This window comes from Primulina eburnea, chromosome 13 (assembly GCF_022965805.1).
Source record: "Primulina eburnea isolate SZY01 chromosome 13, ASM2296580v1, whole genome shotgun sequence".
In the NCBI taxonomy this organism is placed as follows: domain Eukaryota; kingdom Viridiplantae; phylum Streptophyta; class Magnoliopsida; order Lamiales; family Gesneriaceae; genus Primulina; species Primulina eburnea.
Window position 1 is genome coordinate 7,060,986 of NC_133113.1, and position 18,091 is coordinate 7,079,076.

The 18,091-nt window shown below is 35.3% G+C and overlaps 2 protein-coding genes and 1 long non-coding RNA gene across 5 annotated transcripts in view; 2 read left to right on the forward strand and 1 right to left on the reverse strand.

Annotated features, from left to right (window-relative positions):
• The window catches only part of LOC140809413 (uncharacterized), an 88,501-nt gene extending 74,899 nt beyond the window's left edge, over positions 1-13,602 (forward strand). The window contains exon 3 of the long non-coding RNA XR_012113110.1: positions 13,526-13,602. This is a non-coding gene — a long non-coding RNA (uncharacterized lncRNA). The remainder of the gene's footprint in view (positions 1-13,525) is intronic.
• Positions 5,813-7,488, forward strand: LOC140810905 (inorganic phosphate transporter 1-4-like). Its single transcript, XM_073168828.1, has one exon. It carries the CDS (start codon positions 5,840-5,842, stop codon positions 7,424-7,426), a length of 1,587 nt encoding a protein of 528 aa, XP_073024929.1. The 5' UTR covers positions 5,813-5,839; the 3' UTR covers positions 7,427-7,488.
• On the reverse strand, positions 12,251-18,091 carry LOC140809411 (anaphase-promoting complex subunit 13-like). 3 transcript variants are annotated; one of them, XM_073167025.1, is made up of 4 exons: positions 18,018-18,091; positions 17,792-17,934; positions 17,614-17,667; positions 12,251-12,325 (listed from the first exon to the last, which is right to left on the reverse strand). In XM_073167025.1, exons 2-4 carry the CDS (start codon positions 17,865-17,867, stop codon positions 12,264-12,266), a joined length of 192 nt encoding a protein of 63 aa, XP_073023126.1. In that variant the 5' UTR covers positions 17,868-17,934; positions 18,018-18,091; the 3' UTR covers positions 12,251-12,263. The 3 variants fall into 3 exon arrangements, with proteins under 3 accessions (XP_073023126.1, XP_073023125.1, XP_073023124.1); XM_073167024.1 differs by having other exon boundaries at positions 18,013-18,090; XM_073167023.1 differs by lacking the exons at positions 12,251-12,325; positions 18,018-18,091 and adding an exon at positions 16,271-16,432 and having other exon boundaries at positions 17,792-18,006.

Genomic DNA, 18,091 nt, shown 5'->3' on the forward strand with positions numbered 1-18,091 from the left:
CTGAGCTAAATCTTGTCTCTGCAAGTTTTAAAAAATATGAGCTCACAAAAAGATATTCTATTTCAAGAACCTGCATAAAGGAATCAACCTTAAAAAATTAAATTGTACCGAATATATCAGAGAACTAAAATAATTTTGTTCCCAAAAGCTGTCATGTATCAAAACATGTTCATAGGTAAAGTTTGATCTTTTATGCAATACCATAGGTGAAAGTTATTGGCATGTACCAAAAACGTACTCCATAATTCCAAAAATCCCTTAAATTTAAAGGGAGAAGATTTCAAGGGACCGGTCCAAATAAAGGAAGATGATGTGATCTCGCTGAAATGGGTGAACCGGGTAAGAAGCTCCAACGGATCTAGGCATGTCAAAACGGCCTGGCAGGTCGGGCCAGCCCGCTACCCTCCGCAACCCGCCATTATTTCAGTCAAATAATTTCATAAAATAATTAAAAACATTGAAATAAGAAATTAAGAAAGCATTAACATAATCCATAAAAAGTAAACTGCTTAAACCAAACATGAAGATTGAGACATGGAAGAGAACAGAAAGTCGAGGAAAGTGACGGTTGTAAATTTTAGAAAATATTATGTGTTCAACAATACACATAATTATCAAATCTCAGCTGGGTCCACAAAATTTCACTACAACTCGTCGGACTTCAAACGAAACCGCTCTTGGGTTCACAAACAACTGTTATGCTTAAAAATTACTTTAAGATTCATGAATAAAATTTATAGAAATTTCTTCCCTTTAAGTTTCATGAATAAAATTTACAGAGATTCGTATTTTACCAGAGTGAATGATGGAGGCGAGACCAATGAGAAAAATAAGAAAGAAATAAGATAAGAGGGTGATGGAGGCGCATGAGACTTATTCTAATTTTTATATGAAACTTAAAACTTAAAAATGTAAAAAAAAAAAAATTCTACCCTAATTTGGCGGGCCAACCCGCCCCGTTTGGGCCCGACCTATCTTGGCCCGCAACCCAAACGGGCTCAGCCCATTTGACCCACCTCCAAACGGGCTGCTATTTTATCAACCCAACCTGCTCAATTTTTACAGCGGGGCAGGCCAGCCCGACGGGCCTAACCTAATTTGACAAGTCTAAAAGGATCAGATCAACAATTTATAATGTTTGGGAATTTTGAATGAAGATAATGGCTTTGATAGCACCTGCAAACAATGAAAAAAACTCGTGAATGGGCGCCGGAGGGGTGTCCGGCGTAGCCACTCCGATGCTAAAGTCAGCAGGTTGAAGATGAACACAAGCAATATTTGAGAGAAAATATGTATAATGCTTGAGAGTTCAATGATTTTAGAATCTGTAAATGATATTAATACATGTTATTTATAATAGAAAATGGGGTAGGTACCTCGATTCCAGTGTCACCTACTAAGTATGGTAAGTCGGTTGCCCATACTCTAGCTTCTGATAACTTCTAGGACACTCCAAGCCCAAGTTGTTCTGACAGATTGGACTGCATGTATCAATCATACTCGAGTGTGGTGCAATTCTCGAGGTTGCCCAAGTGGTGATGTACCTGGGAACTCATAAGACAGCCTGGACTCTTGACTACCCGGGAAGATGAGAAGTGCCCGGTTAGTAAAGTACCCGGGTGGTTCGTGGAGAGCCCGGGCTTATGATGATTACCCGGGAAGAGGTGTGATGCCCGGATTCTTGAGGATAGTTCCCGGGTCATCCATGACCAGGATCTGGATCTTTATGGGAAGACGAAGAAGAACTGTAATTTGTGGAAGTGTTGGTGTGGGTTACTGTCAATAATTATTTTGTGGACTTGAACAAATTTTCAAAGTGGGTTAAAATTACATATACACTATATTTTTGATCCAGGGTGTTTCATGCATAAAATACTACTTGATTATTCTTAATCGGATTATAGATTTTTAAATCCTATGTAGATTTGATTAAGAAAGATATATATATGTATCATATAATTAAAGTTTACTTTGATGTATATATGATGATGCCATTGCTATTATTGCGGAAAATTTTATAATAAATATTGTTTATGTTATGATGTTTTTGTTGGGAAATCCAGTTTATGAGAATTTATGCCAATAAAACCAGAACACCAAACCTCACATCCATTTTATATATTCTTAAACATATTAACTAGATAGATTATCAATTCACTCAAGTATATTTAACATGTGACCAATGTGTGTCTTATTTATTATATTACTCTGCATATGATTTGACCTTAATATATACTACTCTAAAATAAATAAATGGATAATTTTGAATGTTTGAGTTACTTATTTCTGTTTGACGTAAAAAAAGGTTTTAAAAAATACTATACACAGATATTTTAACATAATAAGTTTGTTATTATTTTAAGTTTTTATTAAAATATTTAACTAATTAATTTTTGTCATAAAATATGGGTTAATATCATGATGCAATAATTTTCGCCGCTTTGTAGAGCAAACGAAATATGATACTTGAGCTATTGTATGATTTAAAATATTAAAGTTGCACCATTACTACAAGTTATTACTTTTGGTGAATCGGCAAACGTTTGTTCCTATAATTGGTATTATAGGTAAGGTCACGATTTCGTTTCACATTGATTGGAAAGAGTACAATTATTGATAGATGGATTATTGGAGTGCAATTTTATCCTTCGTTTGGTATTGAAATCAAAAAGTGATGTTTGAGCTGTTTTATGATTTTAAAAAATAGTGTAGTTCCAAAAAATCAGTACACGTAAACCGCATGCATAATTTAATAGGTTAATTAATTTAATTGATTTAAAAGAATTAAATGATAAATTCAACGTATTTAATTTATTTTCAATATTTATATGTTTATTTTATTAGATTTAAATGCATTTCTTGAGTCTGAGTTTTTCAGTCGTGTAAAATTAAATGTTATATTTTTATTTTAAGCCAAGAAAATTAGTTATTTTATATTATGTATGAATTTTAGCATTTTAAAGTTCAATTTAAATTATTATATGATTTTATAAGATTTTAAGTGTTTTAAATGTAAATTTGGAATTTGAGGATTTAATCCTTAAATTGGGTGTAAAATATTTTTATAATGAATTTTATTTAATAATTAAATTATTTAATAAGTATTTAAGTTAAATAGGATTTTAAGTACTCCATTTAGCTATTTCGAAATTTGGAGATTTTAATCTAAAAATTTGGTACTAGAATATTTTATTAAATTTTTGAGTGGGTCCAAAAAATTAAATTAGTATGAGTTTAGCCTATTAATTTATTTTATTAAACTTTTCCTAACCCTAATTACTTATACTAATCACACACACCTACGCCTAAATACACACACCAACGCGCACACACATACACGTTCCTTTTGGAGAAAAAGCTAAGGTTTTACCTCCCTTGAGCAGCAGCCTCTTGATCACTCATCCTAGTAATATTTTGGAGATTTTGATAAGTTTTTGTCAAGAAAAATGTCAAGGAATCATCCTCCGTTCATCTTCCACGTACCCTCGCGCCGGTATTTGTTTATTTGAGCGTTTAGATGCAAGCATGTACAAACTTTTTTTTACACATCGATCTCGTCATATTATGTATTTTGATGTATATTGTGCATGAAAATTCATTTTTTATATGCAAAGTTCGATAGATTATGGTTTAAACGTTTTCTGGAAAATTTTGAGTCATAAAACTCGTCATTTGCTGTAATTTAAAGTCTTTCGGTTTATCCATCAGTTTTCTGGAAACATTTTCAACATATGATTTGTAACACTTTGTGTTATCTTCGATCTGATAGAAAATTCATAATTTTTTGATAAGAAACGAGGGAGATATGATTTTTATCGTAAACTCGCACAAGCTGTGAAATTCTGTGTCACAAAACCCGTCACTCTCTGTTTTTTCGAATTCTACGACTTATAGGTTGGTTTGATGGAAACGTGTTCAACATATGATTTGTATCACTCTGTGTTACCTTAAAATTCGTAATTTTCTGAAAAGAAAAGAGGGAGATGTGATTTTTATTGTAAAACCGTACAAGCTGTGAAATTTATGTGTTTCAAAACCCTTCACCCTTTCGAATTATGCGACTTATAGGTGGAAACATTTTCAACATATGATTTGTAGCACTCTGTGTTACCTTCGATTCGATAGAAAATTCGCAATTTTCTGATAAGAAATAAGAGATATATGATTTTTTTTGTAAAATCGCTCAAGCTGTGAAAATTTGTGCATGTTCTTCACGTTTTCCTCAAGTTTTTGGTTGCGGGCTTCGTTGGGATCTCCTGCATATCTGCTGATGTGGTTGGGACAGCATGTCTAGAGCGTTCCAATGAAGCCCAAAAGATTTTAGTTCTGATTTTGGTTTCACTGTTTTTGAAAACCATGGTCAGGTTTAACTTTAGACCTTTAACACCCAAATGTTAAATATTTTTAGTAGACGTTTCCAATACTACCAAATTTTGTTTATTTAATTTATAAATTTGTCTGATATATAATTTTTTTTAAAAAAGTTCTACTAAAATATTTAAATTTCTTATTATAGCTAACTCTCTGAATTTTTCTATGAGATTCATATTTTATGATATTATTAATATATTAACATTCATAATTATTGATATAAATTCTACTAAATAATTTATTAAAATCTTTATTTTCAATTCTTAGTTAAAAAATCATAAAATATATTAGTATTAAATTTCATATTAATATATTATTATATACATATCATGTTATTATATATATAATTATTTTTTCTTATATCTTATTGTGATATTATAATTTATTACATAATTAGAAACTACACTAAAATATAATTACAAAATTGCATTAAAATCATAAAATAACATGTAGAGAGAAAATTAAAAGGGTAAAAATATTTAAAGGTAGTATAAAGATGGATTATTTGAGAAATTTAATATAGGAGTTACATTTTATTCTTGAAGCGATATAAATTACTACAATCAATATATATTGTAGTGATAATTCATTAGCATTTGTTAGACTACTAATTATATATTATATGGAATAATTAAGCTACTAATTAATTATATATTAGGTGGAATAAATTAAAAAATTTGATATTTCATTTTTACTATTACAACAATTAGAAATTCAAATATATATCTTTGAGTTCTTGGATTTGTATTGATGAGGACTTAAAAGACAAATGTTTTGTTTCAAAACAACAATTCATAAAAGACAAATCAGAATTCTAAAAAAGATCGACTCTTTTATATAGGTAATAGATAGATAATGAAGGACTTAAAAACAAATCGCAATTCTAAAAATATTGGCACTTTTAATAGAAATAGAATAGAATAGAATAGAATAGATAGATATAGATATAGATATAGATAGATAGATAATATAGGTATAGATTAATATTAACAATTAATTAAAATCTATAAATTAATGAAAGGCTTAAAAGTAACAATTCATTAAAATCTATAAATTAACGAAGGGTTTAAAAGATAAATCACAATTCTAAAAAGATTGGATCTAGGTATAGATTAATATTAATAATTAATTAAAATATATGAATTAATGAAGGGCTTAAAAGATAAATCACAATTCTAAAAGATTGGCTCTTTTATACAGGTATTAGGTAATAGATTTGAAAGTCATGAAACATCGATCACCAAATCTTACATGTAAATCTAATCTAATGATTCAAAAATATTTGAGATAACGATGGAATCCCATGCAAACTCAAAATCTCTTTCAGTTTCTTAGCGTCGGTTTTTCTTCCTCTATATATATATATACATACATACGCACGAAAATACTCACAAGCAAGAATCAAAGATCAATACTGCATCCACTACTTGTTCAAAACCAATTTGATTATTTTCCAGAAGTTCTAACCATGGATTCCACCGTGGATACGGTTTTAGCCACTCTCGATTCGACCAAAACTCAATGGTATCACTACAAAGCAGTCATCATCTCCGGTATGGGATTCTTCACCGATGCATACGATCTTTTCTGTGTCTCCCTCGTCACAAAGCTTCTTGGACGTATATACTATCACGTTCCCGGATCTCTAAAACCTGGGGTTCTTCCTCCCGTTGCTGCTGCCGCCATCAACGGTGTTGCCCTATGCGGAACCCTACTAGGGCAGCTCTTCTTTGGGCTTCTTGGTGATAAATTTGGCCGTAAGAAAGTGTACGGGTTTACGTTGTTTCTGATGGCTATCTGCTCTATCGGTTCGGGTCTTTCGTTCGGCAGTTCCCCTAAGGCTGTGTTGACCACGCTATGCTTTTTTAGATTCTGGCTTGGGTTCGGGATTGGCGGAGATTATCCGCTGTCCGCCACTATCATGGCGGAGTATGCCAATAAGAGGACTCGAGGTACGTTCATCGCGGCGGTTTTTGCCATGCAAGGGTTCGGGATTCTTGGTGGTGGGGTGGTGGGAATGGGAGTTTCGAGTATTTTCCGCGCTCTTTATGCTGCTCCAGCTTATGCTGTTGATCCGGTGGGGTCGACTCCACCAGAAGCGGATTATGTGTGGCGGATTGTACTCATGTTGGGGGCTCTCCCGGCGGTTCTGACATATTACTGGAGGACGAAGATGCCGGAAACTCCCAGATACACTGCCCTGGTGGCCAAGAACACCGAGCAGGCGCGTAAAGACATGGAGAAAGTGATTGATATCGAGATTAAAGTGGAAAAGGTTTCAGAACACTCGCCTCCCGGTGAAAATCAAGAACTCTTCGGACTATTCTCTAGGGATTTCTTGCGAAGACACGGGCTACACTTGCTGGGAACAGCAAGCGCTTGGTTCTTTGTGGATATAGCTTACTACAGCCAAAACCTCTTTCAAAAAGAGATTTTCAGCGCCGTCGGGTGGCTTCCACCTGCAAAAACAATGAGCGCCCTCGATGAAATTTTCAAGATTTCTTTTTCCCAATTCCTGATTGCACTTTGCGGCACAGTTCCAGGGTACTGGTTCACCGTCTTACTCATCGACCGAATAGGCCGTTTTATGATCCAAACTCTGGGGTTTCTGTTCATGACAATCTTCATGTTCGCTTTGGCAATTCCTTACCACCACTGGACTCTGAACAAAACCGGTTTCTTGATAATGTATGGACTCACGTTCTTCTTCGCCAACTTTGGGCCCAACAGCACAACGTTTATAGTTCCAGCAGAGATTTTTCCCGCAAGACTCAGGAGCACTTGCCATGGAATATCGGCTGCAGCTGGGAAGGCGGGGGCGATCGTGGGTGCATTCGGGTTTCTGTACGCTGCACAGAATCAAGATAAAGCTAAGACTGATGCAGGGTATCCAGCTGGGATTGGAATAAGGAATTCTTTGTTTATTCTGGGAGGAATTAATATGCTTGGGCTGCTGTGCACGTTTTTGGTGCCGGAGGCGAAAGGTAAATCGCTTGAAGAAATGTCGAAAGAGGATGGACAAGTCAAGGAGATTCAGATGATTGAACAAGTTTAGATCTGCACCACTTCCGATCGATCAACACACAGAGTCAATATCTGATCACTTCTATTTTTTTTTTTAAAAAAGAATATATATATTAATCATTCATATAGTTTGGTTATAGTATTTGTATGTGTCATGAAAAATATTCTTGCGGTAGTATATTTCAGCAATATAGATATATAGTTAGTTTAAAAAGGTTTTGCATTTACTTTTTGATGAAACTATCAATCCAAATAATTTGGCCATACGGCCACCAGTAGAGATAGAAACGAAGATAAAAAAAAAATCCAATCAAAACTTCAGTTGGATCGAGTTCGATTCAAGTTGGAATCAGTATAATTTATGCTTGAACTGTTGAACATGGTTGCCCAAAGCAAGATCATGCCAAGTATCTGTCTCAACTTGTTGAGTCTCCTGATCTAAGAACACAAACAAAATCAACATACACAAGAGTAAATCAAAATCCTGGATATCAAGTCAAAATCCTGGATATCAAGACAAAATCAACATACACAATTAGAGTAAATCAAAATCCTGGAATATTGCAAGGATTCGGATTGTAACAAGACAAAATTAGTACACCTAAGATCAAGCCATCTTCCCAAAGCAAGATCGTGCCAAGTATGTGTAGCGTACGATAATTGCATTGCATGGTCACACCAAATCTCTATCTCATGATTTCTACGATTTCAATCTTTATTTTTGTACCATGTACGTTGGTTCCATATGTGGTTTTAGAAATTTGTTTTGTTGTTTTGTGCTATGAAATTTTTCCGGCTGTTTATTATTATACATTGAAATTTGACCTCGAAATTAGGGTATTTAATTTTTTTCTGGTTCGAATCGTATAAAAATCTACCTGATATTTCGAGAACCGAATATGAGAATGCCAGATATTAAATAATAATTGAATGTTATGGGAAAAAGCTGAAAGCCAGCATGCAGCACAACCCGTGAAGCCACTATTTGAGGTAATTGCTTAGTTTATTAATAATAATTAAAAAAAAATCAACTATTAATCACGTTGTTTCCCTTTTGGTTGGTAAAAATTCTAATAGACGATCTTCCACATTCTCAATAAAATCACAAGCCCTATAGTCAAAAATAAAAATAAAAATAAAAATTTACAAATTAAACTACATTAATATATACTTATTCGGTTCATCCTGTTAAAATATAAGCTTATTGAACATATATATCTTTCACCGAGTGAGACCATTCCACACTTTGAAAATAATCTCAAATTGGTTTAATTGCATCCGATTTGTCGAGAAACGGGATTTGTACAGATAAAAACTATAAAGTCCAGTTCATAGTGATATCTTGAATTTAATAATTTTTTAAAAGAATTTATTTACCTCTCTAAACTATAAACTCGATCCTAAATGGGGCCTAATTATATGCTTAATTGGCCTAAGCCTAATTAGTAATTAATTAATTATAAAATATATTAAAAACCCACCCCCACTCTCATAACTCACGCCCCACACTCATTAAAAATTCAGAAACTCTCCCCCACCCCAACACACGACACACACATCTACAATAATTGAAGGTAAAAATCGAGAAAGCCAAGGAGAATTCAAAGCCAAGGTATTGCCCCGTCAATCGTCAACGAATAACCGTGCGAGTAAAACGCAAAGGCACGTCATATTCTTTCCTTTACTCATCATCACAATATATATTATGTATTTAACTATGGATTGCATGAAGATCAAGTGACACTTTTTAATTATTTTCGTTTTTGTTCAAGCATGAGTTTTTAAGGCATGGTTTGATTCAAAAAAATTGTTGTTTCCATACACAAAGGGGCTGCCATGATCAGCGATTGTTTAAGGGTTGTTTTTACACAATTTAAAGAGTCCTAGGATGCACTTTAATCACAGCATACGTAAACAAACAAGATGGGAACAAAATTAATTTGGTGGATCACAAGGGCTCGGTTCATGGGTGTTGCTACTGGACTTGGGTTCGGTTGGGACCAGGGCATGGCTAGGGTCTGTTAGGGGCCAAGGGAAGAGTCCTAGCCATGCTAGGACCCGAGACAAGAGGCTGGGAAGGAGTCCTAGCAAGCTAGGACTCCAACCCGCGAAGCTCCATGAAAGTAGCGCGGGTTGTTGCTGTGGTGCAGGGAAGAGAGGGGCTCGGCCAGGGGGTCTGGGCTGGGCTAGGTTAGGTCGTTAGGGTCCTAAGATGGTGCTTGAGGGGCTGGTTCAAGGGGTGGCTCGGTGGTTGGGGCCTTAGCAGCAAAAACGTGGAGTTCTATCCAAGGAGGAGTCTCGGCCAAGCTGCATGTTTCTGGTGCGGTGCTTGGTGCACGAGTTCAGGGACTTGGGTTGGTCTGGCTTGGTCTGGGCGTGGTCCAGGGAGGGTTAGTGTCGTGAGGGGTCGTGTGGTTAAGGCTTGGAGGTGTCCTAGTTGACAAGGGAACCTATTACACCAAGGATACTCACAAACGCACATATGCAGATTTTGGGTGAGTTTCCGGAAGGAGTTTGAGCGATTTTGGGTTAGGTTCCAGGGGCTGGGCTTGGTACGGAAGGTTCATGTGACGTCCCGAAATTTGAGATCCACATGAACCACGTGCGTGCAAGTTATTAAATTCCTTATGTATTTTTCTAAATGGTTTTAATGCATGTTTATTTCCTTAAATTGGGTTTTAATTCATGATTTATGAATTTGCATTATTTCAAATTATAATATGTTTAGTTTATTCATGTTTAAACGTTTTCTTGAGTTTTATGTTCAGGCGATTAGTCGAGGCGGGATCGAGGAAAAGACCCGGTGACGATTTTGGCAATTTCAATGGGGTATTTTATTTTTAAGTCAAGGAAGGGGCATTTTAATTTATTTATTTAGCTCTTAGCATTTTTAAAGCCTAAATTAATTATTAAGTGATTTTATGAGTTTTAAACTTTTAAATAGGTGACACTTGTGCATTTTATTTTAAAGTAGAGGTGTTAGAAAAGTTAGTATTAGATTTGTATTATTTTATTAATAATTATTTACCCAAGCATGATTATCTTCTAATTAGGCAATTAATTATGTAATTAAGCTATTTTCCCCCCTACAATATCAAACGCACGCACACACGCCTACACACACATTTACACGCCTACACACACACACCCCTCATTCCCATTCATTTCATATTTAGTAAAATCTAGGGTTTTAAGAGCTTGAGAGCAGCCGCCCTTCCCCCTTCAAATCTCCAGCAAATTTTCGTGTGATTCCTTCAAGGAAATCGAGCCACAGTCGTCCCGGATCAAGCCTCGCTCCGTTCCCACGTCGGTGTCGTCGTTACGGTACTTTTAAATATCGAAAAGGCACGTATATTTTGTTCTTGATGCATCGATCATGTCATAGTATGTGTTGCGTTGTTTTTATGCGTAAATCCATGTATGAAGTGTAGTAGTTTGAGCGGTTATTTGTTTGGATCGATTTTGAAGGAAGATTTTTAGATCTAAACTCGTTTTTATTGTTCTGTTGAAAACTGCGATTTTTCCGTCGGGATTTTGAGGAAACTTTCAACTACAAAATTGTAGAACTTTTCGATACCTTCGATTCGATATAAAATTCAAAATATTCGGATAAAAATTGAGTGAGTTATGGCGTTTTTCGTGGGACTGCTCAAACTGCGTTTTTCAGAAAATTATGTATTGATGTGTTCTTCAAGTTTAATTGTTGCAGGCTTCGTTGGGGATCGACGGGTGATCGTTGCTGCGTATAGGTATATTATTTATGATGTTGGGATGTTTATTGAAGCATCGTTTCTTGTCGTTAGGTGCTTGGGAGATTGAATGCTGTTTAAAACCGTTTTGCGTCAAAAAGTCTTGTTCACGGGTTTTGTTGGGTTGATTGTGACGTATGGTTGTTTTGGGACAGTTGTATAGGCGAGTCATTGATTTAGTATCCTAAGGTGAGCTCGTGATGTTGGTTATTGGGTTGTATAGCCGAGTTGAGGGAGTTAAGCACAACAGGTTCAGATTTTTCGTAAGTTTCTAAGTCGCGTGGGTACACGGACGTCTACACGGACCCTGGCACGGGGTCCGTGCCTTTGTTATCTTCACGGTGTCAAATTTGCGCATGGACACGGACCCGTACCCGGACCTAAGCACGGGGTCCGTGCCCCTCTTCTTCTCGAGTATTCCCTTCACAGTATGTGGACGGACCCGTACACGGACCCGGTCCAGGGGTCCGTGTACTCTCGGTTTGGGAGAAGTTTGTTGGTTGTTTTCGGGGATCGATGTCATGGTTTAGTGCAAGGATTATCAAGGTCGTGTCATGGGAAATTTTAGAATGTCTTAAGGATTGATCGATCGTGAGAGTAAGTATGATTTCTACGTTTAAGTTATGCAAGTTAAGTATGCAAATTCATGTTAGTATGTGCAGCAACGGCCCCAGTCGAAGTCCAACAAATCTCTCAACGCCAAGTAAGTATGTTGATGTGTAAGAAAATATTTTAAGTTTTTGAGGTATGTTAATTGTCTTGTGACCAAATTATGAATGGGTTTGGAAGTCGGTGAACGTGGCCGAGGACCTCTCCACCCCGTTAAATTATGAACGGGTTAGATCATGGTTGGAAAGCGTTAAATTATGAACGGGGACCAACCAGCCCGTTAAATTATGAACGGGGATCTCATGTATGTGGCAGTGGATACGTCCCTGTCAGCCCAGTACTGTGGTTTGTCTGATCAGGCGGTTATTATGTATGGGTCACTTGCTTTGAAACACCCTCTACGCAAAATGATGAAGTTATGTATGTTCAAGTATGTTCAAGTATGCAAGCATGTTTATGAAAGTTTAAGTTATGGAACGTCTAAGTATCTGTCTCAACTTGGTTGGAACTTCATTGGTTGCCCAAAGCAAGATCATGCCAAGTATCTGTCTCAACTTGTTGAGTCTCCTGATCTAAGAACACAAACAAAATCAACATACACATGCAAAAGTAAATCAAAATCCTGAATATCACGTAAACCGAAGATCAAGTACGAAGAAAATTAAATATTAGTGATGGCCTGAGAAAAACTATATATTATTCACTTGATGAAAACATAAATTTGCATGCAGGTATGAAAAGTTCAAAGATTGGCATTTTATTCCCAAGTTCCCCTGGAATTCGGAATTTTCCGCAAATTAAAATATTTGATCATCACTTGTAAGAGGATCTCCAACCAATCTCTATTTTGGAGGAAATCTCCAAAATAGAGTATGGGTTGGTGCTCCAACCCAACTCCAAATGCAATCTCCATCTTGGAGATTCCAACAGTGATCCTCCATTTTTTTATTTTTAGGATCACTGTTCATTTGAAGATCAATATGGAGATTCCACCGAATTACTAAAATGATATCATAACAATTGCAAAATAGTCTTTTTGTATTTTTATGTATTCGTTTTGATCCATTTTATATTATTATATTTCAAATTATTTAATTAATTAATTTTAATGTTAAATAATTTTTATACTTAGTTAATTTATTTAAATTGTTTTATTATTTTCATGATTTAAATATAAGTCTATTGTTTATAATAATCATGAAATGGAAATAATAAACAAGATAATGATCACAAAAATTAATAACATATTATTTTAAATAAATTGAGTTTAATACATGTTTTATTGTATTATGTTTATCGAATTAATTAAGTTCGGTTATATAATACATTATGTACTTATATAATTATATTTGTGTTTTTGAAAACGAAAAAAAAAATGAAATGAAATATTTTGTAATATTTTTTAGAGGATATAGGTTGGAGAAGGTTTTTAAAAATAGATAACATAGATCTCTATTTTAGAGGATAGAGGACGAAAAACAGAAGATATGGATTGGAGATGGTCTAAAAAAGAAAAAAACGAGAAAAATGGTAATATTCAAGAAAAGGAGATCCAATGCAAGGATTCGGATTGTAACAAGACAAGTACACCTAAGATCGAGCCATCTTCCCAAAGCAAGATCTGTTGCGTACAGTAATTGCATTGCATGGTCACACCATGATTTATACGATTTCAATCTATATTGTTGTACCATGTACTTTGGTTCCATATGTGGTTTTATAAATTTTTGTGCTATTTAATTTTTTCTGGTTCGAATCGTGTAAGATGCCAGATATTAAATAATAATTGAATGTTATGGGAAAAAGCTGAAAGCCAGCATGCACCACAACCCGTGAAGCCACAATTGAGGTAATAGCTTCGTTTATAAATACAAATAAATATAAAAAAAAAAAAATCAACCAAAAAGTATTAGAATTTGTCTATAAATTGTGGAGACTCGTATACTTGTTTTCTTCATCTCAAGCATACTCTTCAATTCTGCATAAAGGATTTCAGGTAATTTTTATCAACCACGTTGGTATGATAAGAATTTTACGTACGATAATAATTTTTGTTGGTATTGTTATTATTAACATGATTATTATATTATGCATGTCATAATTATATCAAAAGTTTTATTTTGTTTCAGCTGGAAAAATGAATCCTTCACTGGCACCGGAGCAGCATAAGGACCTAGAAATATTAGTTTGGTGGGATATGTTCGACTGTCCGCTCCCCACAGGGTGCAATCCGTGCCGGATAAAAGATAACATAGAGTCGTCATTGCGGCGGTTGAATTATAGCGGCCCGATTTCAATATCTGCTTATGGAGAATTGGATAACATGGGCGACGAGGCCCTTCATTCACTACAGAGCAGCGGTGTAAAAATGATTGATATCCCTAGTGGTATGTATGTCGATCGGGTTTGATTTGAGAATTTACTTCCATTTTAATATTATTTATTCTTGTTATTTGATGAGGTGGTAAAGGTTTCGCCAAGCACATGATTCTCATTCCCGATATGCTAATTTGGGGGCTTCGGTCACGGAAGCTAGCAAACCACCTGTTGATCTCCGGAGACGAGGTTTTTGCATATCCGATGCACCAACTGAAAGTGCGGAACTTCAACACTTTGTTGGCGCATCCGAATCCGCAACCATTACAAGCTGATGATTCTTCCCTTGTTTATGCCGCGGACACTGTGTGGCTATTCACCAGCTTACTAGATGGAGAGGCACCACTGTAGCTCACTAGATTGTTTGTTGGCACATCCGCATCCGAAATTCCAATGGCTATGGCTCTTGATTGTGTGTTTCTCTGTTTTTCTGAACTTCTTGTTTAGTCTGTGTACTGTGATGCGGGTGAAAACATGCATGCACTTATTATCTTTACTTATCATATGTATAAAAATATTATTCCAGTGCGTTACTGTTCTCCTTCATCCACCACTAGAATGATATATTGTCCACATGCTTTTCCCACTTGGAACATATAATCTCGTGGAAGGATCTCTACCAATTGAAAAGACAGACTATATGCTAAGTTGGCCTAAGTATGCTATTTGTATCGACTTTGATTGAGTGATATAATTTATTTCATGTATCAGAATGAAGTATCACTGTTAGAAATCATACCTATCCAGATGAGAGAATGAAACGGAGGCAATATTCCTCTCCAGCCACGTAATTTCAAAAGTTCAAAACTATGCAGTTTAGAGTTATAAAGTCTCTGAAATGAATATGGATGTCAAGCAGAAACTATTGTGAAATTTAACCATGTAAAAATCTCTATACATTTTAAAGATCGGGACTCAACCACGAAATAGTTCAAATAAAATTAAACAAAAAGAACTCTTTCCCAAGATACAATTGAAAATATCCCACTAAGTCGAAAACGAAAAGATTCGCATAATGCCTAAACATATTCTACTGAAGAAGGATAGCATGCGGGTAAAATGGATGCATGAGATCCAATTATGGTTTGGTAGTGTTTGGGAATGGAATTGGAAGAAAGGTGAGTGTCCTTTGATTAAACAAATTCTGAGAATTCGAGATGTTCTTCTACTTAGACAACCCTCGGCTCACAGTGCAGGGAAGCTGTTCGAGTTGGTTCGGATGTCATGTGGTCTTGCTCGAGATTATGAATTCTTTTTTTCAAAAAGGACGACGGCCATGGAAACCTATCATTTGGAAACATTGCAACTCCCCAAACATCATTTTGCCATGTGGTTGTTTGTACACGGTAAATTCCTGACTAAAGATAGACAATTCTATATTGAGAACAAGATGTCTGTACTTTGTAATAACAATGAGGAATCAGCTGATCATCTATTCTTTGCTTGTGTTGTGTCGAAGAGAATCTGGAATGGTATCAAAGAATGGCTAGGCATGCGTAAAATCATGGGATCTGCAACATGCGTTCTGAAGCTTTCTGAGGTGTCTACAGAGGTAATTATGCATTGTCTAAGTTCAGTTGCAGTGGCATCACGTGTCTACAACATTTGGAATGCATGCAATCAAGCTATTTTTGAAGAAGAAATGTCGTGTTCTGAGGATATCATTATGAAAATCAAGATTCTTACTCTTCGATGTTCGCCAAATCATCTGGACATAGACTTTTATTGTATTGTTATTATTATTATTATTTATGTTTGTGTGTGGATATGATCATCTTTGCTTGTTTCTATAACCGAGGTATGCCTCGTGTCATTGGTGATGGTATCATTGGTTCTATTAGTTCGATATTTGTTATCTTCTAGGGATGCCCGGTGTATTTGTATGTAACTTTTTTTACCTTATTTTAATTAATGTTGTACATTAAAAAAACGAACTGAAATGATAAAAAAATCCAATCAAAACTTCAATTCGATTGAGTTAGATACAAGTTCGAATCACCATATTTTAGGCTTGAACTGTTGAACATGGTTCGAACAATTATTTACACTTAGCTCAACCCAATTGAGCTTGAATTTCAAACTAGCCAAATTGAGCACAAACAAGGCATAAAGATCAAAATTGATTCTATTAAACAAAGCAATACAATTTTTCCAACATGGTTCAAATATCTTAGTATAAAGACAACAACATTACTACAGTCACCATAACGTAACCATCTAGTACCCTCCTTGGTTGGAACTTCATTGGTTGCCCAAAGCAAGCTCATGCCAAGTATCTGTCTCAACTTGTTGAGTCTCCTGATCTAAGAACACAACCAAATACAACATACACAAAAGTAAATCAATTTTGGATATCACGTAATAAAGTGATGGCGTGAGAAAAACATTATATTATTCACTTAAAGAAAACATAAATTTGCACGCAGCCATGCAGGTATGAAGAGTTCAAAGTTTGGCATTTTATTCCCAAGTCCCCCTGGAATTCGGAATTTTCCCCAGATTAAATCTTTGATCATCATTTGTAAGAAGAAAAAAAGGAAAATGATATATTTCCGCATTAACATTCAAGAAAAGGAGATCCAATTCAAGGATTTGGATTGTAACAAGACAAAAGTACACCTAATTTGTGTTAGACATTCACATTTTAATCATATAATGAGTCATGCCCCAGAACTACAAAACCATGGTAAAAACAGCAGAGGCTATACAGCTAGGATGATAAACCTGCAATAAAAACTACAGCATTATTCAGAAGTAACTCAAAACAAACAACAGACAATGATTTGTAAGTCAAATTCTCAGTTATGACTAAGGTCTATATAACTTTAACAATAACTAACTTAACCAACGAATTTCCGCATAAAAAAGCATCTACTACTCACGGATGTGCCCACATAAAATTCAAATTAAATGTGTGACAATAATGCTTTAGTTTTGGGCTCAAGCTGATCTAAATCAAATTGAATGAACTAACAATTACCCGTTTTTTTCAGTAGTTCGTTTATATTATAAATATACCAAGGTCACCAACCAAAAAACTTAAAGCCAGATAGTTGGCTCAATTTCCTCCTTGGACGTACTTTGACTAGAGGATATTGGTTTATGATTTAACTCAATGCCCTAACGGAAGGTGCTAGATTGAACTGTGGCATTTAAGCTGACAAGAAACAAGAACAGTGACAAAAAATGGTGTTATTTGAAAAATACACACAAATACTATTCACCACTTGAAGCCTTGAACTCGTTCTAGTCATCCTACATTTCAAGCCCTTTTCGAAATGACTCGACCACCAACCATTCCATGTGACTTCCATCATCCTTTCATAGAGTCTATCCCAAATAAACTATACTAGAAACATGTTGACAAATGCAGATTCAATGGCAAAAACCGATTCAAGGACATACACTTCAAATTATAGTAATTTCCCTTTTAATATTAGCATCATTTCAAGGAAATTTATTCAAAATTTGAAAACAAACGTACTCGAATCCTCTGTGTCATCGGTCCTCGATGCAAGTACTGGAGGCAGAGGAAGATCTGAAGAGACAACGGAATCGAAAAAATACAAAAATCCTCATTACATTATACTCAAAAGGGTATGAACGTTTTAAACAACAAAATTCAAAATTTATCCAAACCGAAGTTCCAATAGAAGAATTACCATCATCAGGCAGAGTGTCTCTCATCCATTCCTCATCCACAATATCAATCAGGACTCCCAAGCTTAATTCTGCCATTGTATGCTTCTTCCGTCCGAAATGAACAGCCGATAGCTTAAAATTAACAGTTGAGGTCCCAATCCACCTAAAGAAAGAGATTAATCCAAAGGTTCAACGGGAAAATCGAATGATGTGGAATGTAATTGAGCATAAATTTCCTCATCTCACCTTCGATACTTTGATTGAATGCTGAGAAATCAAATCAAACTCGCCTGAATGTTTGAAAGGTGGTGTAGCGTTGG